Raw genomic sequence first — 25,252 nt, forward strand, 5'->3', positions numbered from 1 at the left:
ATTAATAGTACTAATAAGTAAAAATAAAATACATTTTTAAAATAATAGACAAGTAAAAAATAAACGGAGGGAGTAATTTTCAACCGAAGAAGAGGGGGGTGGGGTGGGGGGGAGGAAAGGGTTCTTGTAGGACTAGGCGACTAGCAACAATTTTTGTCGGTAGTTTTACAAGTTGTCAATAAATATCTAAGTACGGAGTTTTAAAAATATGTTTTAGGTGTTAAAGTTTGTTTTATAGCAAATTATTTGGATACAAGTGTTAAAATTAATAGTAAGTAGCTAGGATTGTTTGGTAGTTGGTTAAAATCGTCAAAGTATTATTTATTATGTAGAAATTAATTATGAGTACATTTATATATTATTTTATATACATATTAATTATGCAGTGATTAATTATACATATATTAGTTATTTCGTCATCTATCTTGCCAAAAATAATATATATAGATTTCCTCATAACTTAAATATGTATTGGTTATGTGAGTTTTTAAATTGTAAATCAAACATTGTATTAATTTTATATATAAATAATTTATCTCTTAATCAACTACCAAATATAGTATTACTTATACAAAATATAATACTTGGATAACTCATATCTAAACTTTGGTAAGACGGTGTTGACAAGGTATTCTTTTGTTAATGACTGAAATGTTCTTTAAACTATTTAGTAAAAAACAAATTAAAAATATTTTTTTATATCAAAAAAATGAATGATGAAAATAGTACGAAGAGATACTTGCTTATAGCTCAAAAAGTCATCCCAAAAAAATTGCTACTTTAGGAATTAGGAGTAAAGTTGGCTATTGCTTTTTTTTTTTAACTATATACCTTCAGTATTAAAGAAGAATGCAAGATATTTATGAGGAAACAATCAATCGACTATGACTTATATATAATTTATAATAGAGAATTATGATTTTAACTATTTGAAGAAACGTCTAGATATAAATTGTCTAAGTTAAATATTTGGTATGAGAGTCATACCTACGTAACTAAATAATAGGATCATGTCAATTTGAGTTTGTATTTTCTTCCTTCAAATTTAGTATAACTTATTACTAATAAATTCTAATATTAATTATATCATTTTAAAAATACTCATACTAATTTACATGAAATACATGTATAAAACACGTACCCGAAGAGGCGAAAACTAGTACACTAAATAATTTCCCTTCTAGCTAAGGAGTATTTGACAAAGGCTAAGAGAAAATTGAATTTTTGAAAGCCACTAACAACCAATAAGTGGAAAAATCTCCTTGGAATAATATGCACGAAATTTGATGATGATCTACAAGAGGTTGTTTCCATAACTCGACCTGTGACCAACTATTGATCGTATGACAACAACTTTACCAATTACGACAAGTCTTCTCTTCTCATCACCCTACAAAGAATTTGTTGCTTATAGACAAACCTGGTATGAAATTTGCAGCAACTGGTAAGTCCAAAAGTTAATTGCTCCCTGTGCTACAACTGTTTCTTCTTCAATCTGGTAATATTTAATCAGTAAAACACAAACTTACTGAGTGTAATAGACTGAGATGGAGCAGTCGTAAAGAACAACATCCCAAGTTAGGAATATGCAGAGGACAACAAAGGATACAAAACGCGTAGCCAAGAGCCAAGCTGGTTGAATCCTACGTCAACAACTACTTGACAGGTGCAGAGGTAAAAGGCTCTCATACGACATAGCAGAAGTACCTGTATCAATAATGTTGGGGTCCTGGTCGTCATGATCAAGTGTTTGGTAACGTTTCTTGCAGCAGAGCAGGTAAAGGGAGCCAAACGTCGAAGTACCTGATATACCAAAACAAACAAAATCATACCACTTTATCAACATCATGATGATGATGAGTATATCCGATCCTGGGAATTTTGGTGTTAGCTCTGCAGCTACCTAATTAAATCCGAAAATTTAACTTACCTTCGAGTCACGAAGTACAGGAGAATGAAGAAGACTATCTGGTGGTACAGTAGCTAGCCCTGTTGTCTCATTTTTCTTAGCTCCATACGAATGGTAGCTATGATTTGACAACTATAGAGACAGTAAGTACCCCAAACATTTCAGCCTAAGTTTTCAATAATGACTATTTCCTCCTTTAAAGAGAGACATTCATATCGAATTATTGATCATATGTATCTTGAAAGGACCAGAATGATATGTTTCAATGGCGAATTTAGCAAGTTCGAAATTAGTTGTTATGTACAGCTAATAGAATGAGATACAAGAGAATTCCAATACAACAAAAAACCACCAAACTGAGCCCATCCTCTTCGATTGTATGTATAGAAAAACCACCCAAAAACAGTAGGAAGGAAGAAAAAGCATTCGAACGAACCAAAGAGGAAGAATCCTCTTAACTCAACGGCTTCCACTGTTATCCAACCAACTCTGTAAGCTGCACAAGGCTTCTGCTGAGAAGCTGCAGCATCTTAAACGCCTTTGTCGTGACTGTGATGGTTCTGGATGATCAAGGGAAGTAAAGCAAACGATTACCACAGTAAGATTGTCAAAGGTATTGAGACGCAGGGCCTCCATGACAAGGTCCTTGGCACACTGTTCAGGATCATCATGCCGTCTCAGACCACGACGTACAAGATTAACGGCTTGTTGACTTGACATAACATCCCAAATCCCGTCACAACCAATTATAAGGAATTCATCATCCTCGGTCAAGATGATCTGTCGGAATTCAGGCTCCGCAATCAGAGGAGAGGCAGAGCCACCAGGCAGCTTCATGTCCCAGTCCCCTAAGGCCCTAGTCACTGATAGGACACCATTGAGATAGCCATCGTCAATAAATCCACCCAACTCTTCAACACGCCTTCTCTCCGATGCATAATTCGGTCTATGGTCTTGAGACATATTAACTGCCTCTCCCTTGTGGCAAAGGACTGCACGACAGTCTCCCACATTCGCCACCATTAAAAGCCTGCAACAGGACCAAGTACCACTTTAGTTAACAAGAGTACAGTAAAAAAGCAGGTTCCAAAAATTCCATAAAATAGAAAAGAGAAGCATTTTCACGCACATACAAAAGAATCAAAACTTTACCTTCCCACTATCAGCGCTGTCAATGCAGTAGTTCCAGAAGAACTACTCACACTACACTCATCAGCCAAAGCAAGGTCAGCGAGAAGAAACCCTTCTCTTACACAGTTTTTCACCTCTTTTAAAAATGTGTCATCAACTTCTGATGTCTGAGGGAAATTGGTTTCCTCAAAAAGGAATCGGAGTACATGCTTCCTCACATAAGCTGCTGCCTCAGGTCCTCCGTGACCATCAAACACCTATACGATAATGAAAACACGAATCAGTTAGACAAGCTCTCTAATGACCATATATAACATGTGCCAGAATTAGCAATTACCCCATAGAAGGCACAAGGCTTAGGGAACCTGACGAGGGAGCCTTGATGTGCAGAAAGATCATCTATCCTTATATGCTCATCTTCCATGAACCTCCGTAGGCCAATATCTGCAAAGCTACCTGAGCGAATGCTAGGAACAAATTGCAAAATTGTAGTATCTGGAGAATTAGAAACCTGAAATAATGAATTGATAAAAATACATCATTACACGGATGAAAAGAGAAAGCTCAATAACAGGCACTAATTATAATGTACATATTTAGCATGAAAATTGTGGAACAACGAAAAAGCTGATATGACATGGCATGATTCATAAGCAAAGGTAAAATTAAAACAGAAAAGATGAATAGTGTAGGAGAAACTACGTGTAAGCACATTTTTCCTGTTGTGGGAAGAAGGTAACTCCACTTTATTGAAGAATCAAGCTACTGTTTGCCTCATGAATATGTTTATTAACACATAAATACCTTACAAACTGCATTGAAGCACATGTTGCTTAGCACACAAATAAACACTTAAAGGGGCTCCACACAGCCCTGTTGTAGGAGAAAGGACCAGTAGGTCCCCTTATACAAGAATCATGCAACTGCTTGGCCTAATTACAGTTCAAGGAGCTTTACAAGACATATTTTAAGCATAAATTGCTCGGTATTACTATAAGTCCCACGGTCCCCTTTATACAAAACAGGATGACTATTTGCCTAATTAACACCTAGAGGAATATCACTCGCCAAGAAATACATTTTTATTGTCACTACATTTAGCATCTAAATTGGACTGCTCTACCATAAAATAAACATCTTCCCTAGGAAGGACGGAAGAGATATACTAGAGATAAGTTTCTTCTTTGAACACCAAGAAACATTTTACGCTGTATAGCTTCCATCCTCCAAATCCACACTCTTTAAATGAGCACCTGAGGTATACTATTAACTATAATTATCAATAGCATGTCATAAATCATAATTAACACCTATAGTAAAACTTGGGTAGTCATTCTAGCTTCCATAAATAATCTGAACATAATAGTAACCACTACGAACAAAGAATGCCTCCTCTTTCTAATGTTCTCCTTCAGTCACACCCTATACCTTTTTCTGCTCATGTAATGACTCTTATGATACTATGAGAGGTCCTAAGTTAATCATAAATGATTATAATTAAACCCCAAGACCTCAATTGGTAAGCTTTACAATAATTCACACCATATCATCCTTTAAGAACAACAATTCCTTCCTAAAGCTTAAGGGGGCATTAGACCATAAAATTTTGGAAATCAACTTCAAGTTGAATTTCGAAAATTTGAAAAACACCAATAAAACTGTTTTCACTTCAGATTACTCACAAAAATTCAAAAACAACTCCAACGTGGCCAAACACACAAACTCAAATTTTCAAAACCATGTTTTTTTTTTGAAATACTCACAATTTTCATGGCAAAACACTAAATAAGTTAACACACAAAAAAAAGTTCTTCTTTTATTGCTTCCCTTTATGGGTTTCATAACAATCTATAAACATTTATCAGCAAACTATTCAAAGTCCTACAAAAGTTGAATTTTGTTCCTTAAAAGATCAAATCTTCAATCAAGATTGAAAGCACAGAACTAGACATAAAATGTACCAAGTAAAAGTCTCTGATACAAGAATACCCAGAAGATGGGTATCCCAGAAAACGTAGAAAAGACAACAAAATGAGCAAAAAAAAAAGACTAACCCACCACATCAGAACAGCAGGGGACATCCAAGACAGAGATGGTCTGTTGTACTGGTACCATAACTTCAGCTCCAGCTCCCGCTCCCATATTTAAAGTCCACAACTTTTTATCTCATAAAACAGACAGCAAACTGAATTCAGCTTCTTCTTCAAATTAAAAAAAAAAACGAGGTTAGAAATGAAAGTATGAAGAGGGGTTTTTTGTCGTTGAACTATTTTCGTGTGTGGAAACGGCAAAGACTAAACTTTGGAAGAGTTCGGCTTCAACTTAAGATATATAAGAAGCATTGACTAATTGACTATCTGGATTGCTTGTTAAAACTATTTCATTCTTAATTAAAGTTTTAAATTTGAGTTTATTAAAAATATGCATAATTTAAATTTAATTAAATTTTATGCAAATTTCAAATACAAAATAAAAAAAAGCGTTGATTGCGACCGCCGGTGGAGAACCGGTGGTTAAACAAAAGTCGTAGAGTTGGTGAACATGTATATGCTGGCATTCAAAATTTTGTTAGTATTTAATCTCTCGAGAGTTGTTTGGTATTCTCCCCATAAAATTTGGGATTAATTTATTTTAGTTTTTATTTGTGATAATTAAACTGTTTCACTTCTAATTAGAGATTTTGAATTTAATTTTTAGTATGGATGTATCACCCTAAATAAGCTTTGCACTGTGTGATTCAAAAACGAAAAAAAAATTATTTGTGATTTTAGTTATTTCAATTTCAATTACTTTTTTTATTTGTCCTATAATGATGAGTGATGACCTTATTATTTTCTATATAGAAAATGGGATAAAATCATTTTATAAAATATATTGGTATTCTTGCATATCTCATTTCGTATGTTAAATTATTTTTATTATATTATTTTTTCTATTTTAATATTAATAGTTATTTTTGTTTCTTTAATTATCATATTATTTTTTGTTGATATTATTTTTTACATGATAGGAATAAAATTATGTAAACACCGTCCTTTTCAGATATCAATTGTAAACTATATTTAATTTGTTATTGTCATGGACAGAGTTGCCTTAATTGAAGGGTGGTCTGATGCATATTTTTGCCAGAAAATTATATGACGTATAAAGATTAAACATTTATTCTTATGATTATTTATTTTATTTTATTTTACATATTCTTAATTATAATTAAAAAAATGAAATACTTTTATTAAATTCTTAACTCCGCCGTTGATTATTGTTGTGGTTGTGGTTTCGTTGAGCAAAATGCACACGCAAAAGGCATGGGCCATGGAGGAAATGGAATAAATCAATTAGGAAATTTCGATTGTTTGAACAAAACTCCATAATAATAAATAAATAAATTGGAGTTTGAACTGATATTTTTTAAAATTCTAATATATTTATTACTTATTTCTTACTAGAAGTTTAATTAAGATTAGTGGTCTAAAATGACAATTTTCTAATTGAATAATGTTGACCAATTTTATTGGAGTATATTAGTGATGACATAAGCAGGACTTTTCAACAATTCAATTACTTATTTCTTACTAGAAGTTTTTAGTCTTCTGATATGGAGTGTATATATTTATTTATTTATCGAGAAAATAGTCAAAAGTCTTCTTAATCTATATTCGAATTGTTAATTACATATTTTAACTTTACAGGAGTCCTATTACATTTTTAGAGTGTTTAAAACTGAAATTGTTACCATTCTAAATGCTTAGCTGGCAAAGTGAGTGTATTTTACTCTCTTTGATAGAGTGAGCACAAAAAACAAATATTAAAACTTTATATTCAATATATCTTTTCATAAATATATGTATTTTAAATTTTCTTTTTTTTCTTATTTATTGTTTTTCTTCTTTATAACAAGACCAAATTCCTTCACCATTCACCTTTCACCATCTCTAAGTCGCCACTATCACCACCATCTTCACCATTGTTCATTTCACACAAATTTTTAAACTCTCATTTAAAAAACTTGTAAAATCAATAAAGCAATTATAGATAAAATGACATGTATTTATATCACCCTAAAAAGATTTGATCAGATTTAAAAAAAATCAAATTGGGTTTACGTCAAATCTAATTGAACCTCCAGAAGAGAATTTTTTTTCTTTTCTCAAATCTCAATCAATCAACTACATCTCAGAATCCACATGTTGTCAATTTCATAATTGTTCAATTGATGGTGAATAACCTTTTTCTCTTCAAATTTGACGCCGCCGACGATGACATGAAATGCATCATCGACTCTTTCTCGTCTTCCCTAAGAGGAGTACTCGTCTCAGTTGACCTCCATTAATGGCAATCCCACTCCTCCGTTCGTCCTCTCTCTTTCCTTCCCCTCACTTTTTTTTAGTTTGCCGTTCAGGTTCTCTGGCGAGCAAAGTTTGAATATCACTCGACAAACTCTGCCATCACTATTAATCTCTGTTCCTCACAGGCCAACTCCGATGGACTTTGATTTTTACAGTAATGGTGCAAATACTTTAGGGATTTGAAGAAATGGGGGAAATATAGGGGAAAGGGGAAAAAAATATTAAAAATAAATTAATCAAATTTCCACACGCCAAACTCGTGCAATTTATCGGTCAACATAGATGTGGTTGTGGCTTTTTAAGGGTGTAATTATTTTAGTTTTAAATAGTTCAGGGATAATAAGACTCCCGTAAAGTTAAGGTGTATAGTTGGAAATTCGGATATAAATTAGAGGGGCTTTTGACTATTTTCTCTTTATTTATGAAGTTGCTATTAAATACACTGTGTATATTTAATTATTACTCTTTTAAAAGATTTAAAGTTGGTTATTAATATTTTAATAAATTTAAATAAGAATTAAATTGAAAAAAATTAAAAGTTTTAAAATATATTAAGATAAATAGGTATCAAAATATATTTTAAATATGTCATGTACAAAAAACTTGAAGAGTTAAAAATGGACTTTTTTAAAAAAGAAATAGACTAAAAAAAGAAAAATAAATAAATATTGAGATAAATGGAGTGTAATATAGTACTCTCTCTGCAGTTTGCACCACTTTATTTGTCACTTTTTTTGTTTACACGACCCTTAATAAAAATATATTTTTAACTATTGTATTCTTATTTATTATTTTTAATCTTTTAAAATGTTAATCTCTTTTTAATAAATAGAAAAAGAGTTGATATAAACAACCACAGTATTAGAGCATGTGCGAATGCTCTCCACTTATTTTCTATGTTAATTAGTCAATAATTGATTACTTCTAAAATTGACGGTTCCTTCGGGCAAAATGAAATAAAAAATTCAATTATATTTTAAACATTTTAAAATAACAATAATTTTGAACCATCTATTCTTAATAAAATGATCGATAAAGTGATAAAAATGGGAGTAATAATAATGTTAATTTGAAGTATTTAATCAATTATTACAGTTAAGATAGAAGAAGGAAAAATGAAAAGAGAATTACAAGTTCAAAATTTGACTTGAGAATCAATGATAGATAAATAGATAAAAAATAAATAAATGATATATATATTCTTCACGGAAAAATTGTGAGATAAAGGGCATAGAGATCCTATCCTCTTTGTCGAGAACACATTCCTATCTAGAAAAATCTTCGTCAAATATCAAACTTTTCCTATATATTTCTATCTAGAAAGATGTTAGTAAAAAATTAAACTTTGCCTTTTTATTTTTTAGGAATTACTCATATTTAAAATAGCTTTTAACAAGGACCCACCCAATACAATTAGTTGGGGTTGTTCGTCTTTGAATCAAACAAAGCGTTTAATCACTTGACCATTAGGAGAGAGGCTACATAAAGACTTTCATTTCATTTTTTTTTTAAAAAAAGCCAACACCCAATCTCTTGTTTGGATGATTGTTATTTATTGTATTATATTGTTAGTTTAAATATTGTATTTATTTTAATTATTACTTAAATTTTATTATATTATATCATTAGATAGCAATAAAAAGTTCCATTTTATATAACGATCGATTTAGTGTGATCGCATTATTATTTTAATATTTCTTCTCATTTTATTTTTAATTATTATTTAATAATCTTATTTTATTCTTTACCTTAAGCCCTAACTCTTTTTGTGTTTTTCTTGTGTAATATATCATTCGGTGGAGAATAATACAATGTATTCATTATTTATATTTATTTAAACAATACAATATAATACGATATATTATGAAATAATATATTTTTATTTAAATGAAGTGTATTGTCGATATGGAAAACGGGCACCGCTAAGGACTCAATTTCTTGTAGTAAATCCTAATTGACTATGCTTAGATGAATTACTAAAATTTTGATCCCAAAATATAATAAAAAAATATAAATAATTCATTTCGCATAATTTAAAAATAATTTTGATCCTAGTCACCGGGCTTAGATAGAACATTTTTTCCATCGATAATAACAAGAGAAAAGGTAGAGAAGCCGAAGCTTAAATTACTCAGTAATGGCGTCACTTCACTATCTTTAAGCCCATACAACAACTTTCCAATGGCTTCTCCTTCACTTTCAAAATCCAATTTCTCCCTTCATTCCTTCTCTTCTTCCCCATCCTTGTCACAATTCCCTCATTTCACTTCCATTACCGTTGTTAAACCCAACTTTTTCCCTTCGCAGCTCACCCTCAAACGCTTTCAAAATGCTCCTTCTTTCCCGATTATCAAAGCCCAAAACTCTCCAGGTCTCAATTTTGCTTAAAACCCACTTCATAAACTCAGTTTTTTAGTAATGGGTCATTGTTTTTTTCCTTCTTTTGTTGCTTATAGTAGTAATGGGTCGGTTTTGTTTTTTTCAGATTTTGTCCCCGATGCGAAGTTTTACAAAGTTGAAGCAATTCTAAGGTGATAGCATCACTTTTCTTTACTCTGCATTCTAATCCATTTTCTTTACTGATTCAATTTTGCGTCTTTCATATTCTTCTGCAAATTTTGGAATGGACTAGACCTTGGAGAATTCAACAGGTTTCTTCGGTAAGCACTCGATTTTTTTTTTCAAATTTTCATATGCATGCGCTACTTTTAGAAAAAATTCAATCTTTTCTCTTTGTGATCCTTAAGGTTGCATGTGTACATGATTGCTTAAACTACATGACCTCTTTTAGGGGTTTTACTCCGCCCCAATTTTACATTTAGGGTGTGTTAGGTACGCAGGAAAATGTTTTATTGGAAGCATTTCTATATAATTTATTTAGACAAATACTATGGGAGGTGGGGTATGGGATGGTGGGGATGAGAGATACAGGGGGGTGGAGGTGAAGATGAGGTGTGTTGGAGGGTGGGGAAGGCATAATCAATGTGAAATGTCACTAATGCAACTTGTTTTCCCTTCTTTCATTAGGGAAATCATTTTTCTCATTTGTAAGGAGCTTGTTTTCCTAGAGAAAATATTCGACTAACCGAACGTGAGAAAATTGAAAAACCTGTTTTGGAGAATGTTTTTGTTCGCCCTTAATCACATCATAGAAATGCCTATATATTGTGGAACATACTTTTACATCACAGCTTCAATCTCAGTTGTGATCAAAGTTATAAAGAGCCCGAGGGTTATGCTACTAGCCTGCTCTACTAATATCAGTACTGATAAGTTGGAAATTCATCCTGGTTCTTTCTTTTTATACAGTCTAACTATTTCTTCACAGCGCTTAGTATATATATTCCATTTTTCACGGTCTCTAGATATTTCAAAACTTCTAATTCCCGAAGCCAAAAGATTCCATTGTTTACTCATGTTTCTGAATTATGAAGGCACTACTGAAAATGGGCATTCGTGGTGTCACTGTCTCGGACGTTCGTGGTTTTGGTGCCCAAGGTGGCTTGACCGAGAGGCAAGCTGGTATGGAAACTTCATCAATTTTAAGTGTTTATTTACGTTGTCGTGAATATTTCTCAATTAAATAGAGACTCTTCCTTTGGTTTTGAAGTTATCTGCTGCTTGCAGGCTCTGAATTCTCTGAAGACACGTTTGTAGCAAAAGTTAAAATGGAGATTGTTGTCAGCAAAGACCAGGTTTTGAATTTAAATGGCCTTGATCAAGCTTTCTGCGCTGTAATTCGAAACCATATGTGTAGAAGAATATGGTTAAAACTATATGATTATAGAAATATATGGTTAAAGTGTCATTTATCTTTCCTATGTATATACAAGTTTTATCTAATTGGTGCTCCTTGCGATATTAATTGTGCTTTTCAGATGTTAGTTCTGATCTAATTCGTAATGCTGTCTTATCAGGTTGAAGGAGTCATTGGCAAGATAATTGAAGAGGCAAGAACTGGTGAAATTGGTGATGGAAAGATATTCTGTAAGTTTTTCTCTTCATGATCCTGGAGTTCTGTACTAGTTTTGTTAATATAAATGTTAATTTGATGTAAATTCTCTAACCAAGCTTGAAGCCATTTAGTTAATGTTTCCTCAATGAGTATGCTGTATATTTTCATATCATGATTCATGACATATCTTTTGTACAGGTAAGGTGTAACTCATAATCTTTAACTTGCTGTTGTTTCCAAGCAAATGTTTGCCTCAGTAATCTAAGTGTGTTGCACATGAAGCATGTAAACCAATGTCAGCAAGCCTTTTAAAACGTGCTTGCAATGACAATCCATATTTGTTTGAAAAAAATCTTTTGGTTCCACTGAGATGGTGTACTGTAAACTGATTTAGGTCTACCAGAAGAAATAAATAGAGATACTAGCCCAAAATTTGAATATAATATAAAAAGCTGTAGGAATCTCAACCCCGTTGATCTTTATCTTCTATTTTATTTGACAAGGAAATCCATCAGTGACATGTTCACAATAGTTTAATTGAAGCCCAAATTTGTTGATCTCTCCTTTGCTTCGATGCTTATTTTCTGAGATATTTAAACGTCTTGTGAGAAAATATGATTTCAGTTTCTAGCTTGTAAAGATACATTTGTGATTTATCGACACACACACATGCACTCTTCTATATTTTCCTCTCAAGGGTTTTAATTTGGTGAGTGTGTTTCTCATGTAAGAAGCCTATCTTTGATCTTAATTTCATTTATTCTGGCAAAATGTCAAGCCAAGCCTGGAGTGGATCATTAAACAGGTTTTCTGATGCTAGAAGAGCTTTTTGTGTGCTCAAGTTAATGACCATATTGTATTAGCAAGTGGTCAGTTAATGGGCCAAAAATTTTCTTCAATGTTAAAACTAAAAAGATACTGGTATCTATTTAGAAAAAAAATATTGAAGAGCATATAATGCAGTTTCCAGTGGTAACTAGTTTACTTGTATGTGTTTTGGGGGGATCCCTTGCTTTTGGCTAAGTCTCTATTAAGTTTTTACAAATCCCCCCCCCCCCCCCCAACACACTCACGATGCTGAGGAGAAAAAGAAAGGCAACCAAAGATTTAAAGACGTAATTATCTTATATTAGCGTAGCTAACTTTAAGAACGTCTTCACAATTTTGCACCCTTGTGGAGTGATACAGATTAGAGTTCTGCACTAATATAGAGAAAATTACTTATAGAAAAATGCGAAAGGTGGCCCACTAGGCGAAGCCTAGTTGATTAGGAATGTGGAGCTCGAAGAGTCTTCCGATATTTTACCCTGCAGTTCTTACTTTTTTCCATAAAGCAGCACTCCGGGTAGTGGAATAGCATATCTGCAAATAATCTAACTTTAGAAACTGCTTATGCTGATACACGAAATACTGTAGTCAGCCACAGTTAGTTAAAGTTAATTGTTATTAGTCATCAGTAGAAAAGTTGTTATGTTAGTTACTATCTGTTGAAGTAATTAAAGGCAGTTATCAGGGTGATTCTCTATAAATCATTGTACAATTACAGATTACATTCATTGATAAATAATACTACACTTTTCCTATTGAATTCTATTCTTCATCTTCTTCTCTTTTCATCCTCCATAGCTGACCACTCGTGTTCTCTGTATAACTCCTATCCAGCTGCTAAAACCTCAGATTCCTTTGAGAGTCCCTGCATTTTGGTGAACATATGTGCAATCATATTATATAGTTTCTGATCTTGCTAATGTTTAAACATAACATGCTTCCCTTGCAAAGAAAATCTTAAACGAGTGAAAGAGACCCTGAAGTTCAAAGTGGCTGTTAAAGTTGGGCCATCTATTGGGATGGCGTTGCTAGACATCATTAGTTTTCATATTCCAATTGAATATTCTCGGAACCCTGATGTTGCTAGACATTATTGCCTTGTTGGAAATATTACAAAATGTGCTGAACTATTGATGCTTTTGTTTTACTTTGGCAGTGACTCCTATCTCTGATGTAATAAGAGTTCGCACTGGTAAGTAGAATATTTTGCTTAATGATAGTACTTTTGTATTTATAAATTTGACCGTCTTTGTAGGTTGATTTATCATCTGAATTTCATATCCTTTATAAAGGTCAAAACTTGTCCCTTGTAATGATTCTATGGTACACTGTAACAGGAGAACGCGGAGAAAAGGCAGAGAGGATGATGGGAGGGCATGCTGATATGTCCTCTACGTTATCAACTTCTTGAGCTGCATGCCTCTATCTTAAAGTTAAAAGGCTTAATCATTTTTAGTTATGTATTGTGGCCATGTTATGTGTTGAGTTATGGAACAAGGTCCATGCTGTCAAGTAGGGAATAAAATAAACAAGTTGGAGACTTACCATGTACCTGTAGTTTCAGTAGCCATTTCCAGAAAACTCGTAGCTTAGCAGCCATTTTGTATTTACACTCTTCAGCACAATCACGGTAACATTGCTCCCCTTCCCCGTTTTTGGCTGTAGTTGAGTGTACTTTACACCTTATCCTCCGTGCAATATACATTGAACCAATATACCTTTAGCCATTTTTAATCTCTATCCCACCAAGGTGGGTACGGGTATAAGGTTTGCGTGCATTTCACTTTCGCAGGTTCACTTGTGGAATTATATTGAATATGTTCGTAAAGTGGACCTATACTGAATATGTTCGTGTTGTTGTTACTTGATTCCTTTATCATTATACCAAGCTTGTGCAAATCCACGTATCAATATTATTTTTTTATAAGAAAGAAGTGGTAGAGAATTGTTGGATTTGTTCCATCTGTGGTATTTGATTCGCCGCCAAACCCACCATTTGTTGGAATTTTGAAATCATAGCATTGTGTTACCTCATTAATTTGACGTAATCCTGCTGGCCTTCTCATCAGCAAGTTAGCCAGTTTGGATTGTGACTTATTTTTAAGTAACTTATAAGTTAAAAACTGCTTATAAGTTTTAAAAAAAAAGTAGGTGCAAGTTAATTTTTTTTTTTGACTTATAAACTGTTTTTCAACTTATAAACTGCTTAAAATAAGTTTATTCAAATAAATTCAACTATTTATTGAGGCTTATTTTGATCAATCAAACACTCAAAAAAAATTGAAAACAACTTATAAGCCGATTCAAACGGTCTCCTTGTCAATAAAGGATCCTCTTTTTTTGGGTGGATTAAGAATCTTTGAATTTCAAACATTATAATACTCCATAGATTTGCTAGTACGGATAAACATATATCCAATCTAAAATTTAAATTTTATGTGTTTAATTTTCGAGATTGTTTATTTGTATTCCAAAATTCAATATTTTAAGTTATGCTAAACATTAAAAATACTATGTTCAGATGAATTCAATACTATAATGTTTGATTTAGGCTTGTTTAAAATCGAACTAATTTTTTTTATTAGTTTATCAGTATGGGTTATTGATTTAGCAGTTTCGGTGATGGTTTTAATTTTTTTTATTATCGGGTTATTGGTTCTTGACGGTTTAAAGTTTTTTTTTAATAGGTTAATCAATAACCTGATAATAACTTAATAATTTATATTTATTACTAAGTATATAAAGTCCTTTATTTAAGGTTTAGTTTTCATATTTTTATTTCTTGTTGTCTCAAATTCTTGATTATTATACAATGTATTACATTTGCTTTTGAACAAGATGCAATTTATCAACTCATGTGCATGGTTCCTTTGGTTTGTTACCTTGTTTCTAAGTGATTTTCAATGATTTTTTTTGTATCAAATCTTAATGGTTAAATCGATAACCGAACCGATAATGATCAATAGCCGATAAACTGATAACCGATAAGCCAATATCTAATGGTTCTATAACGGTTTGTCATGTCTATAAATCAATAATCGATAAGTCATAACGATAAACTTCAAAATCGAACTGAACTAGTCAATATGCAGCTCTAGTTTGATCCGTCCTTGGGCACATGTTGTATTTATTACTACTTCGTATCAAAACCTTCTCGACCTGGGTCACTTTTCAATAATAACAACAATATATTCAGTGAAATTTCAAAATAATGGAGTCTGATACGGATGTATTTAGGCCTTACCATGGGTGACAAGGGAATAAATGATATTTTACTACTTTGTACTGAAATTTTCCAAAGAATGTATGCAGTCTTTATCACGAGTGACGAGGGAATAAAGGATATATTGCTACTTTGTACTGAAACCTTCCCAGCGTAGAGTTACATTTCAATCACAATAACAATATATTGAGTGAAATTTCAAAAAATAAAGTCAAAATGATGTAGGCAGACTTTATCATAACGTGGAATTATTGCCAATAACAATAATAATAATATACAAACCTTACCATAACGTTACGAGGGAATAAAGGGCATTAATTGGCATCCTTCTAGATTGAGTGAGCGCGGTAAATGCGGTTGACCATATCTTTTCGACCTTATCACTATCAAACAAATTCCTAATTCCTTAACATAATACCGACGAAGTTAGACTAGAAAGTCTCGAATCATATACCTAAAAACTTCAAATATGAATGTAGTCAAAGATATATCATCATTCCAATTTTCTTTACATATTTTACTCTTGCTGTTTACCTATAATTAACTTTTAAGTGATCAAATATTTTGTAAAATGTATAAAAGTTTAATCTATGAAGTACTTTGAAAAGCGAAAGATTCGATTTAGTAATATCTCTAGCTACTTGCATGTAATATCTCTAGCTACTTGCATGCAATATATGTCCTTCTATCATATTTTCTTAAAAAAATTATTTTCAAAAGGCATTTTTTTTTAAAACTGAAGGTAGGGAAAGGGAAAATGGGGTAGGAGATTACAGTATGGGGAATCGAACCCTCACCAATAAAGTGAGAGTTCAGATAGTCAATCAACTCAACTATTTCTTCCGTTCCTATTTATTTTTCAAATATTTTCTAATTTGATTTTCATTTTTACTTGTCAATTTTAACAAATAAAAAAAGGACAATTTTTTTCTTTCTATTATACCCTCAATTTATTAATATTGAGTTAATATCTTTGAAAAATGTAGTGAGTAAATATGTTTAAAACTCTATCAATTAATAGGGGTCAAATGATAAATTCACTATACCAATTATTATTTTCTTAATAGGTGTGCCAAGTTAAAATTTGACAAGTAAAAAAAAATGGAGGAGTAATAAAATTCCCCTCAAAAGACACATTATTCATATTGACTGTTTTTAATTTTTCCAAATTAAAACGTTTTCTTTATATTCACGTCTACTAGCTAGTAGTAGTACTGAACGTACACATCCAACATAGCATGATAATATTCTTTTTATTAATTAACCTTATCTCAAACTTTAGAAATTACTACCCCAAAACCAATTAAAAAGGAATTTTATGGCCAAGTACACTTTCTATCTACTTATATATATATATATATATATATATATATATATATATATATATATAGTCCCCTTAGCTAATTGAAACATCATCGATCCATAACAATTAATATTTGAGAATATGGAACAAGTATCAATAATGGAGATGAAGAAAGGACCATGGAGTTCAGATGAAGACTATAAACTCATCCATTCCATCTCCTTATTTGGCCAAGGACGCTGGGATTCACTAGCTCATGTTGCCGGTATGAGAGATCACAACTCTTCATTTTCTTAATTTTCATCATGAGGCTGCTGATCTATATACACTACAATAAAAATAGCTTTTAGCGACAATAAATATGCACATTAATTAACAAAAAGAGTGCTAGAGCCATTTTTAGCACTAATTAAACTATTGCAGTTAATTAATTGTCGCTACAACTCACTTTTGGTGTAGTGATATCATATCGTACTGGGTGATTGATCATCTCATCAAAATTTAAACAGTTAGAAAAAACGTACAATGATGTAATACTTATATCATTTTGTTTCTTTCATCAAAAAGTAATTACGTATTATATCTACATAGGGTTGAAGCGTAGCGGTAAGAGCTGTAGATTGAGATGGTTGAATTATTTGCGGCCAAACTTAAAACGAGGGAAAATAACTCCTCAAGAGCAGCTTCTTATTCTACTACTTCATTTTCGCTTTGGAAATCGGTAAGTATATTATTTCATATAAATTGGGACGAATGAATTTGTAATATAAAGTAACAATATTATTTTGTTTTTTTTAAACCAAAAATAAATAAATAAAGATGGTCAAAGATAGCAGAGAATTTGCCAGGAAGAAGCGATAACGATGTTAAGAATTACTGGAGAACCAAAGTACAAAAACATGCAAAAGTGCATCATTGCGATGCCAATAGTCAACAATTTCGACACTTCCTTCTCTATCAATGCCTGCCCTCTCTGCTGGCTCAACAAATACCGACTGCCACATCGTTATCATCGTCTTCTTCTGAAATTATGACGGAGAATTATCCTCGTAATAATATCACATGTCCAAACGTTAATATCATCTCATCAACGGATTCATTCGTAGCAGCAAATGATAGTGATATCTGGAACAACTTGTCTAGTTTTGAAGATGGAATTAATATTTCTCATGATTTTTCAACCGCGGGAGATATGACGCTTTATAATTGTTCATCTCATGAGGATGAGCATCACAATTATTGGGCAAGTGTAACATCACAAATATCACCTGATGAAACACTACGTTTGGATGATGATATCGACCTTTGGCTCTTTCCTTAGAGGTGCAACATGATGCGTCTGATTAGAAAATTCATGTGAACTTAATAATTTTTGTCCAAATTAAATTATGTATACATATTAAGAACTTACTAAATATTTTATTGTGAATTTAGTAATTATACTATAGTATTAACTTGATTATTAATGCTACTTAATTTAGTGATCGAATCTCTTTCACCTACATCTCTCTCGAGATCATATATAAACCTTTGCAACAATTTTTTCCCATGCATGTAAGAGTATTAGGGCTGTACAAGACAAACCGATAAACCGCACCAAACCGATAAACCGAACCAAACCGGAAAAAAAAACCGACTAGTGGTTTGGTTTGACTTGGTTTGGTGTTTGAAAAAAAAACCCGACCATTATAGGGTTGGTTTGGTTTTAACTAAAAAAAGTCAAACCGAACCCAAACCGACCCGATTATAGATATACTACTTTTAAATTATATTATATATAAAAATATTTATTAAAATGTAATTTATAAATATTTTTTAAAAATTTTTCATAATTTTTGTTTTCTTTCTTACATTTAGATTTGGACTTGAGTAGCCCATCTAAATAATATACAAAAAAAACTTATCTTATAAAGTTATATTATAAAGTTAAAACTTCAAACAGTGTTGTGCCTCCATCTTATATGTTGATATTTTGTACTAGAACTCTTTTTAAGAAGCACTGCTCTGTGCTTTTTATTTGATACTATGAGAAACCCGAAAAAATCCGAAAAAAAAACAAAAAACCCGAGAAACCCGAAAAACCCGAAAAAACCCGAAAAACCCGAGAAAAATTAATATCGAAAAACCCGACTTTTATTGGTTTGGTTTGGTTTATAGATTTAATAACCCGACACAAATGGTTTGGTTTGGTTTGTAAAAAATCCGAACCAACCCGGTCCATGTACACCCCTAAAGAGTATATATACAACACAATGTTATGTTTCAAATTATGTGATATTTTTCGCTTATGATTTATAGTTAATTTGATCAATCTTTAAAACTAAACTATATTAAATCGACTCAATATTTTAGGATTAAAAATTTTAGATTTAAAAAATTATATATACAAAAGTACCATGATGTTCTGCTCATCAGAATACAATTATGATATAGCCTGATTAATTAAATACTAGTACTACAATAATTTTGATGTAATGCAAATATTTTTATATCACGAAATTAACAAGTCAATAAGCGAAATTTGTTGGTCGTTCGAGAATTTTGAGTTATTCTAGAAAAAATTAAGCGACCAATTTTAAAATAGAAAAAAGAAGAAGCAAGCAATAACTTTTAAACGAGATTATGTTAAAATTAGCCCATATAAATATGATCAGTTAAACTTGCTCAAAATGACCTGCTAATATATTGAATTAGTTCATTTTGACTCGTTTAGTTCAATCTCTAAAAATAAGGTTGACGAAAACTGTCAAAATATATTTTTTATTTGATATAATAATAATAATAATTTTTTTGTTTTCCTATAAAAGAACAAATAAAGAAATCAAAACTTAGCAAGAGTCGAAGCGAATTGAATTATAATCCGTTCTTTAACTCTTTCAAATCTATTTCAGACCAAATAACTATTAATTCATTTGTTTATTGATTCAATTAATTTTAATCTACTTAAATTCAACTTCATGCGTTCATTTGACACCTCAAAATCTAAGTTGCGAACTCATCACTTTCAATGCCGCATTCGTGTCGGATTCTCTAAAAATATACTATTTTTAAAGAATCCTACCTACATTCATTGAGATTTTTTAAGAGCTGAACATCATAGCTATGGGTGACAATTAAACGGATTGGGTAAAGTTTGGACGAATCATAATGGGTTAAGACAACAATTGGGTCAAGATCCAATCCAACCTAAATTAGTTTGAGTCAAAATAGGTTAGGTAATGAGTTATATAACAGATCAAGACCCAACCCAATCCAACCCAATTTTTATTAAGTTTAATTGTTTGATTTGTTCTTTTAAACTATTTTAGTACCTAATAAAATTATTTTTTTCTTTATTATGATTATATCTAACATATCAAATTGAAAAAAAAAATGTTTTTTAAAAATATGTTAACAAGATTTCTTATAATTCAATTCGAATTACATACCAATCTATTTTTTTATGAATTGAAATTGGTTGAACTAAAATGGGTCAATACTAATCCCACCAAATAGCCTTTTGGACAGTTAGGCTTTGGCGGCTACAAAGAGTCAAATGTCCGCGCTGCGCACCTTTGCCTTTTGCCGCCAAATTTCTACCTTTTCAACCGTTAATTTGAACAAAATGATCAACAGCTTTATCGGAAACGGAAACCTCCAAGAAGCTCGGAAGCTCTTTGATCAAAGTCCCAACTTGACAAACGTTGTATCATGGAATTCCCTTATCGCTGGGTACTTCAAACACAGCCTCATCAAACATGCAGAGTACCTGTTCGACAAAATGCCTAACAGAGATGTCATTTCTTGGAACACCATGCTCTCCGGGTATCGAAATGCTAACAACCCAGAAAAAGTATATAGATGTTTTCTAGATATGAACAGATGTGGTGACATGAGACCCAATGAGCTCACTTTCGCGGTATTAATTAGCTCCTTCTTGCATTTGGATTACAAGAATTTGATCCCTCAGCTTCACGGTCTCGTTCTTTGTTTGGGGATAAGTCTTAATGTCTTTGTAGGATCAGCATTGATGAGGGGTTATGTTGATTTGGATGATTACAGAGGTTTAGCTCGAGTTTTTGATGAGATTTTGGATAAAGATGTTACGTCGTGGAATGTGTTGATTTTGGGTTATATGAAATTTGGGTTCGTAAGTGAGGCTGGCAGGGCTTTTGATATGATGCCTAGGAGAAATTTTTTTACTTGGAGTACTTTGATCAATGGGTATATTGAGAATAAGAAGCTTAATGAAGCTCGATCTGTTTTTGATGAGATGAGTGAGAAAGATGTGGTTTCTTGGACAGCAATGATAAGAGGGTATGTGCAATATGGAGACTTTATGAAGGCTTTGAAATTGTTTGAGTTGATGTTGAACTCGGGTAATCGTCCTAATCATTTTACGTTTTCAACTGTTTTAGATGCATGTGCAGGACACTCTGCTGTTCTCGTAGGTAATCAAGTTCATGCGTGCATCTTGAAGTCTGGTTTCCCTCTTGATGTCGTCTTGTTGACGTCCCTTGTTGACATGTACGCTAAATGTGGAGACATTGAAGTTGCTTTCTGCATTTTTGAGTCCATTCATACAAGGAATTTGGTAGCGTGGAATTCGATCATTGGAGGTTATGCAAGACATGGACTTGCAGAGAGGGCAATGCAGGAGTTTGAGAGGATGCTGAAGAGTGGTATCAGGCCCGATGAAATTACTTTTATTAATTTGGTATATGCATGTGGCCATGGTGGACTAGTTGAGGAAGGTGAGAGGATTTTCAATTCTATGGTAACAGATTACGGATTGAAAGCAGAGATGGAACACTATGCATGTATGGTGGACTTGTATGGAAGGGCAGGTCAGCTTGAGAAAGCAGAAAAATTAATCGATGGGATGCCTTTTAAGCCTGATGTAGTGGTCTGGGGGGCACTGCTAGGAGCATGTGGCTTGCACTCATGTCTAGAGCTCGGAGAGATTGCAGCAAATGGTATCTACACATTGGAGCATGACCATCCTGCAGTATACTCAGTGCTTTCCAAAATCTATGGCGACAAAGGAGTTTGCAGTGACATAACTGGTTTGGATAAGTTGATGAAGAAATGGCGTGCTACAAAGCAGAAGGCTGGTAGTTGGATCGAATCTCCAGCTTCTTCGATAAACTGAAATGTTTGTCTACTATGTGGCAAGCGGCTTTCTACACAATGCTTATATTAAGCAAATATTGATGTCTCATGTCCAATGCTGGCAAACCGAAGCATATGTTCAGTGTCTCAATATTCCTCTGTACTCAAGAATTACGTTTAAGACATAATGTTACCAAATTCCAGTTTTCTGAAACTCAAATACAATGAGCCTTGGCTAGTTTGTAGATACATTTAAGGGGAGAGAATTGAATCTACTCATAAATATAGATTATTTTTAGGTACTTCTACCTCATTTGTTCTTACATCCAAGCAGAGATACAACACTATGCATGTATGGTGAATTCTTGTAAAATTTTACTTTTACCTGTTAATGTGGAAGTTTTTTTTAATCTTCTGAACTATTTCAACTTTTAACCTTCATCAAATGTAGCACATTCGTTGTCGTTGTGCCTTATGTTGCTCGGACTCTTCAAAAATATTGATGGGTGCAGGTCAGATCCTCCAAAAGTAGTGCATTTTTGGAGGATCCGACGTGGGTGCGTCAACAATTTTGGAGAGTCCGAGCAGCTTACTAGCGCCAACTCCAACCAATCAAGACCTATGCTTTGGAAACTTTGTGAGGGACAGAGGTGATTTACAATAAATTAGACAATCAACGTAATCTTTGTCAATTCATAATAAATCTTGGAGGGGCCAGTGGGTCACGATTCGAAACTTGGAGAATAAGGACTGCCCCTCAATGAAGTACATTATGCACTAGATGACTAAACTACACTGACTTCTAGTGACTCTTTAGTTTTACCTGTCTTATTTCTTTCTAGAAAGTTATTTTAGCTTTTCTAAACTTGTTTACACTCGTACGTGCTCTTGTACTGGTGTACTCTTCAATAAGGGAGGTATAATATGATATGATAATATTGAGTACTACATTGATATAATCAAATCAAAAGTTTATACTATAATAGAAGAGCATTTGAAAAGGCAATTCTCATTTTGTTCTTTGGGATTTGCAGTGTACTATACTGAGATAAGTTCTAAGATATATATATTTTTTTGAGAATAGAGAAAACATAGATGAACAAAGAAAACAAGATCAGTTACATCTGCTAAATCACTAAGTGGAATAATGTCCTCTACATAAGTCATTTTTCACACAATATTGCATGAATTTCTTTTCTTTTCTGACTTTGGGTATCAACCTTTACAAAGAAATGATCAAATATAATGCATGATTTACCGATATGCTAGTCACTATTACAAGGTGACAACATATTTACCATAACTTGCATAACCTTAACTCTCATTTCTAAATCCAAAATATAATCAGCTGTTTCTCTGAAAATCCCTTCCAACCCCAAATCATCACATTTAATTGGAATCAACTTCTTAAGTACCCTGACCTTCCTTCCAACCTCATCCTCGAACCTTCTAGAACGTTCTACGCGTACCCTACTCTTCATTACAACGCTTTTGCACCTTTTGCCTTTGACAAGCCTTACGTTATAAGTAGTCGTGACTCTTTGTCTCCTTATACGACGTTGGCCTCCTAAAAACGAATCGCTTAAATCACACTTTCCCTTGTTAGGAGTATGAGAAAAAATACCCATTAAGAAATTATAATACGTCGATATATGTTGAATCTTTTCTTTGGCAATTATTTGTGCTTTTAGAAGCAAATTGTATGGCTATATATATAAGTTATGATAATAGATACATTAGACCAATTATAGGAGAATGCTAAATATTTTAATGTATCATAATCATGTAGACAATTATGTTTTCCAAAAGAATGGGATCAAATAAATCAATGAATCAAAATAAGCCAAGTGTACATTTTTTATTAAATTGTGGTGGTGGTGACTTATAGGAATGCATGTTCTCCAGCTAAGTAATGCACATGAACCCACATGATGATTCTCTTCACCGCCCCAACCAGAATTAGAATTTTTAATAAAGAGATTTAAAATTTAAAAAAGTGGACACATAAATTAAGTTGAAAAGAGTTTGACATATACTATATAAATATAAAATTATTTTAATCATTTATAAATAATATAATTTTTTATCAAAAAAAAATCGGATCATGAATCGTTCTCTGCCCTTGTAAAATATGTATGGCTTAATTAAAGACCACCACATTTTTTTCTCATATAGGCCCCTATTACAACAAACACGCATGCATGAATTGAATGAAAAACAACCTGTATTATTCCTTTCTCCACTTTCCAAATTCAATGCATGCCTAATGTGAAAGATGGATTCAAAATCTAAATTTTACTACTAATTTGATTATTTATATTTTGATTATTCAATGCATGCCTAATGTGAACACGAGTCACGGAGTAAAATTTAAATTCTACGGAGTAATATTGAACCCTATTATATCCTTAAAATTATGTTTCATATCCTATTATTTGTTGTAATTTTGGTTATAATTTATGTTTTCTATTAAAAATACAAAGTTTAGATGAATTCAGTATAATAACTGTTCACCTCCCTTCCAAAAGGATGAAAATACAATATTTGATACAATTTAACGAATTTAATAGATTTTACTTAAACTTTATAGTTGTAATAGAAGTATATTAAATAGGCATATATATTTAATTATGAACCCTAGTAATTAACTAAAACAAACAGATTTATATATTTATTAAATATGCATATATATTTAATTTCATACCTACTATTTGTTGTAATTTTAGTAAATTTTTACACATAATTTATGTTTTCCATCAAAAATACAAAATTTAGATGAATTCAGTATCATAACTGTTCATCCCCTCCTAACAGGGTAAAAATACAATAGTTGGTACGATTTGACTGAATTTAATAGATTTTACTTAAATTTTATATTTGTAATAGAAGTATATTAAATATGCATATATATTTAATTATGAACCCTAGTAATTAACTAAAACAAACAGATTTGGAAGAGTGGCTGAGTTGGTGTATTAATAAGTGGTATTTCATAAAGCAGATTAGAGATCGATTTTTCCTGTCAACAACTTCTCAGTCATATCGAGCTCACCCAATGTTCCTTATATCTCCAGTGTGGTTCATGAGCAATTGAACAAAAACGAATTTATCCAATTCACAGTCGAATGATAGCAAATGCAAATTCTCCAAGAATTTAGAAAAAAAATTAAAACAAATAACATACGAGTCCAGGACAAATTTGGAATCCATAAACTTATGAAAATGTGAATGTGACTCTATTACAGCTCAATGGACGTGGCACGTCACACGTAGTAGTGACCTTTTTTAGGCTGCTAATAGCTAACTTCTTGTTCCCCAACAGGAGGCTTCTTAATTTAAGCAATCTTGTAATCATATTTTCTCATGGTTTTGTCTATATAAAGAGAGACCTCATTATCTTCCATGTTGGAAATTGGGATAAGATCACATTCTCTAATTAACTACGTCCCTTTAATTTTTCTATCAT

At 32.3% G+C, this 25,252-nt stretch overlaps 4 protein-coding genes across 7 annotated transcripts; 3 read left to right on the plus strand and 1 right to left on the minus strand.

Annotated features, from left to right (window-relative positions):
* Positions 1-1,144: 1,144 nt before the first annotated feature.
* LOC129901750 (probable protein phosphatase 2C 47) lies at positions 1,145-5,352 on the minus strand. 4 transcript variants are annotated; one of them, XR_008769934.1, is made up of 6 exons: positions 5,099-5,352; positions 3,378-3,551; positions 3,062-3,297; positions 1,931-2,939; positions 1,708-1,803; positions 1,145-1,495 (listed from the first exon to the last, which is right to left on the minus strand). XR_008769934.1 is itself a non-coding variant. In XM_055977009.1 (4 exons), the coding sequence occupies exons 1-4, from the start codon at positions 5,180-5,182 to the stop codon at positions 2,369-2,371; spliced, it is 1,065 nt and encodes a 354-aa protein (XP_055832984.1). In that variant the 5' UTR covers positions 5,183-5,352; the 3' UTR covers positions 1,145-2,368. The 4 variants fall into 4 exon arrangements, 1 of the variants encoding a protein (XP_055832984.1); XR_008769933.1 differs by having other exon boundaries at positions 1,708-2,939; XR_008769935.1 differs by having other exon boundaries at positions 1,708-2,939; positions 5,095-5,352.
* Positions 5,353-9,450: 4,098 nt separating this feature from the next.
* LOC129901032 (nitrogen regulatory protein P-II homolog) lies at positions 9,451-13,896 on the plus strand. Its single transcript, XM_055976139.1, has 8 exons — positions 9,451-9,757; positions 9,872-9,917; positions 10,019-10,046; positions 10,821-10,908; positions 11,014-11,081; positions 11,304-11,373; positions 13,326-13,361; positions 13,507-13,896. Exons 1-8 carry the CDS (start codon positions 9,568-9,570, stop codon positions 13,578-13,580), a joined length of 600 nt encoding a protein of 199 aa, XP_055832114.1. The 5' UTR covers positions 9,451-9,567; the 3' UTR covers positions 13,581-13,896.
* Positions 13,897-16,822: 2,926 nt separating this feature from the next.
* On the plus strand, positions 16,823-18,016 carry LOC129898802 (transcription factor JAMYB-like). Its single transcript, XM_055973488.1, has 3 exons — positions 16,823-16,960; positions 17,287-17,416; positions 17,515-18,016. The coding sequence occupies exons 1-3, from the start codon at positions 16,837-16,839 to the stop codon at positions 18,014-18,016; spliced, it is 756 nt and encodes a 251-aa protein (XP_055829463.1). The 5' UTR covers positions 16,823-16,836.
* A 2,214-nt stretch (positions 18,017-20,230) lies between these two features.
* On the plus strand, positions 20,231-21,826 carry LOC129898805 (pentatricopeptide repeat-containing protein At4g02750-like). Its single transcript, XM_055973493.1, has one exon. It carries the CDS (start codon positions 20,231-20,233, stop codon positions 21,824-21,826), a length of 1,596 nt encoding a protein of 531 aa, XP_055829468.1.
* Positions 21,827-25,252: the final 3,426 nt, after the last annotated feature.

This window comes from Solanum dulcamara, chromosome 8, assembly GCF_947179165.1.
Source record: "Solanum dulcamara chromosome 8, daSolDulc1.2, whole genome shotgun sequence".
Taxonomy (NCBI): Eukaryota; Viridiplantae; Streptophyta; class Magnoliopsida; order Solanales; family Solanaceae; genus Solanum; species Solanum dulcamara.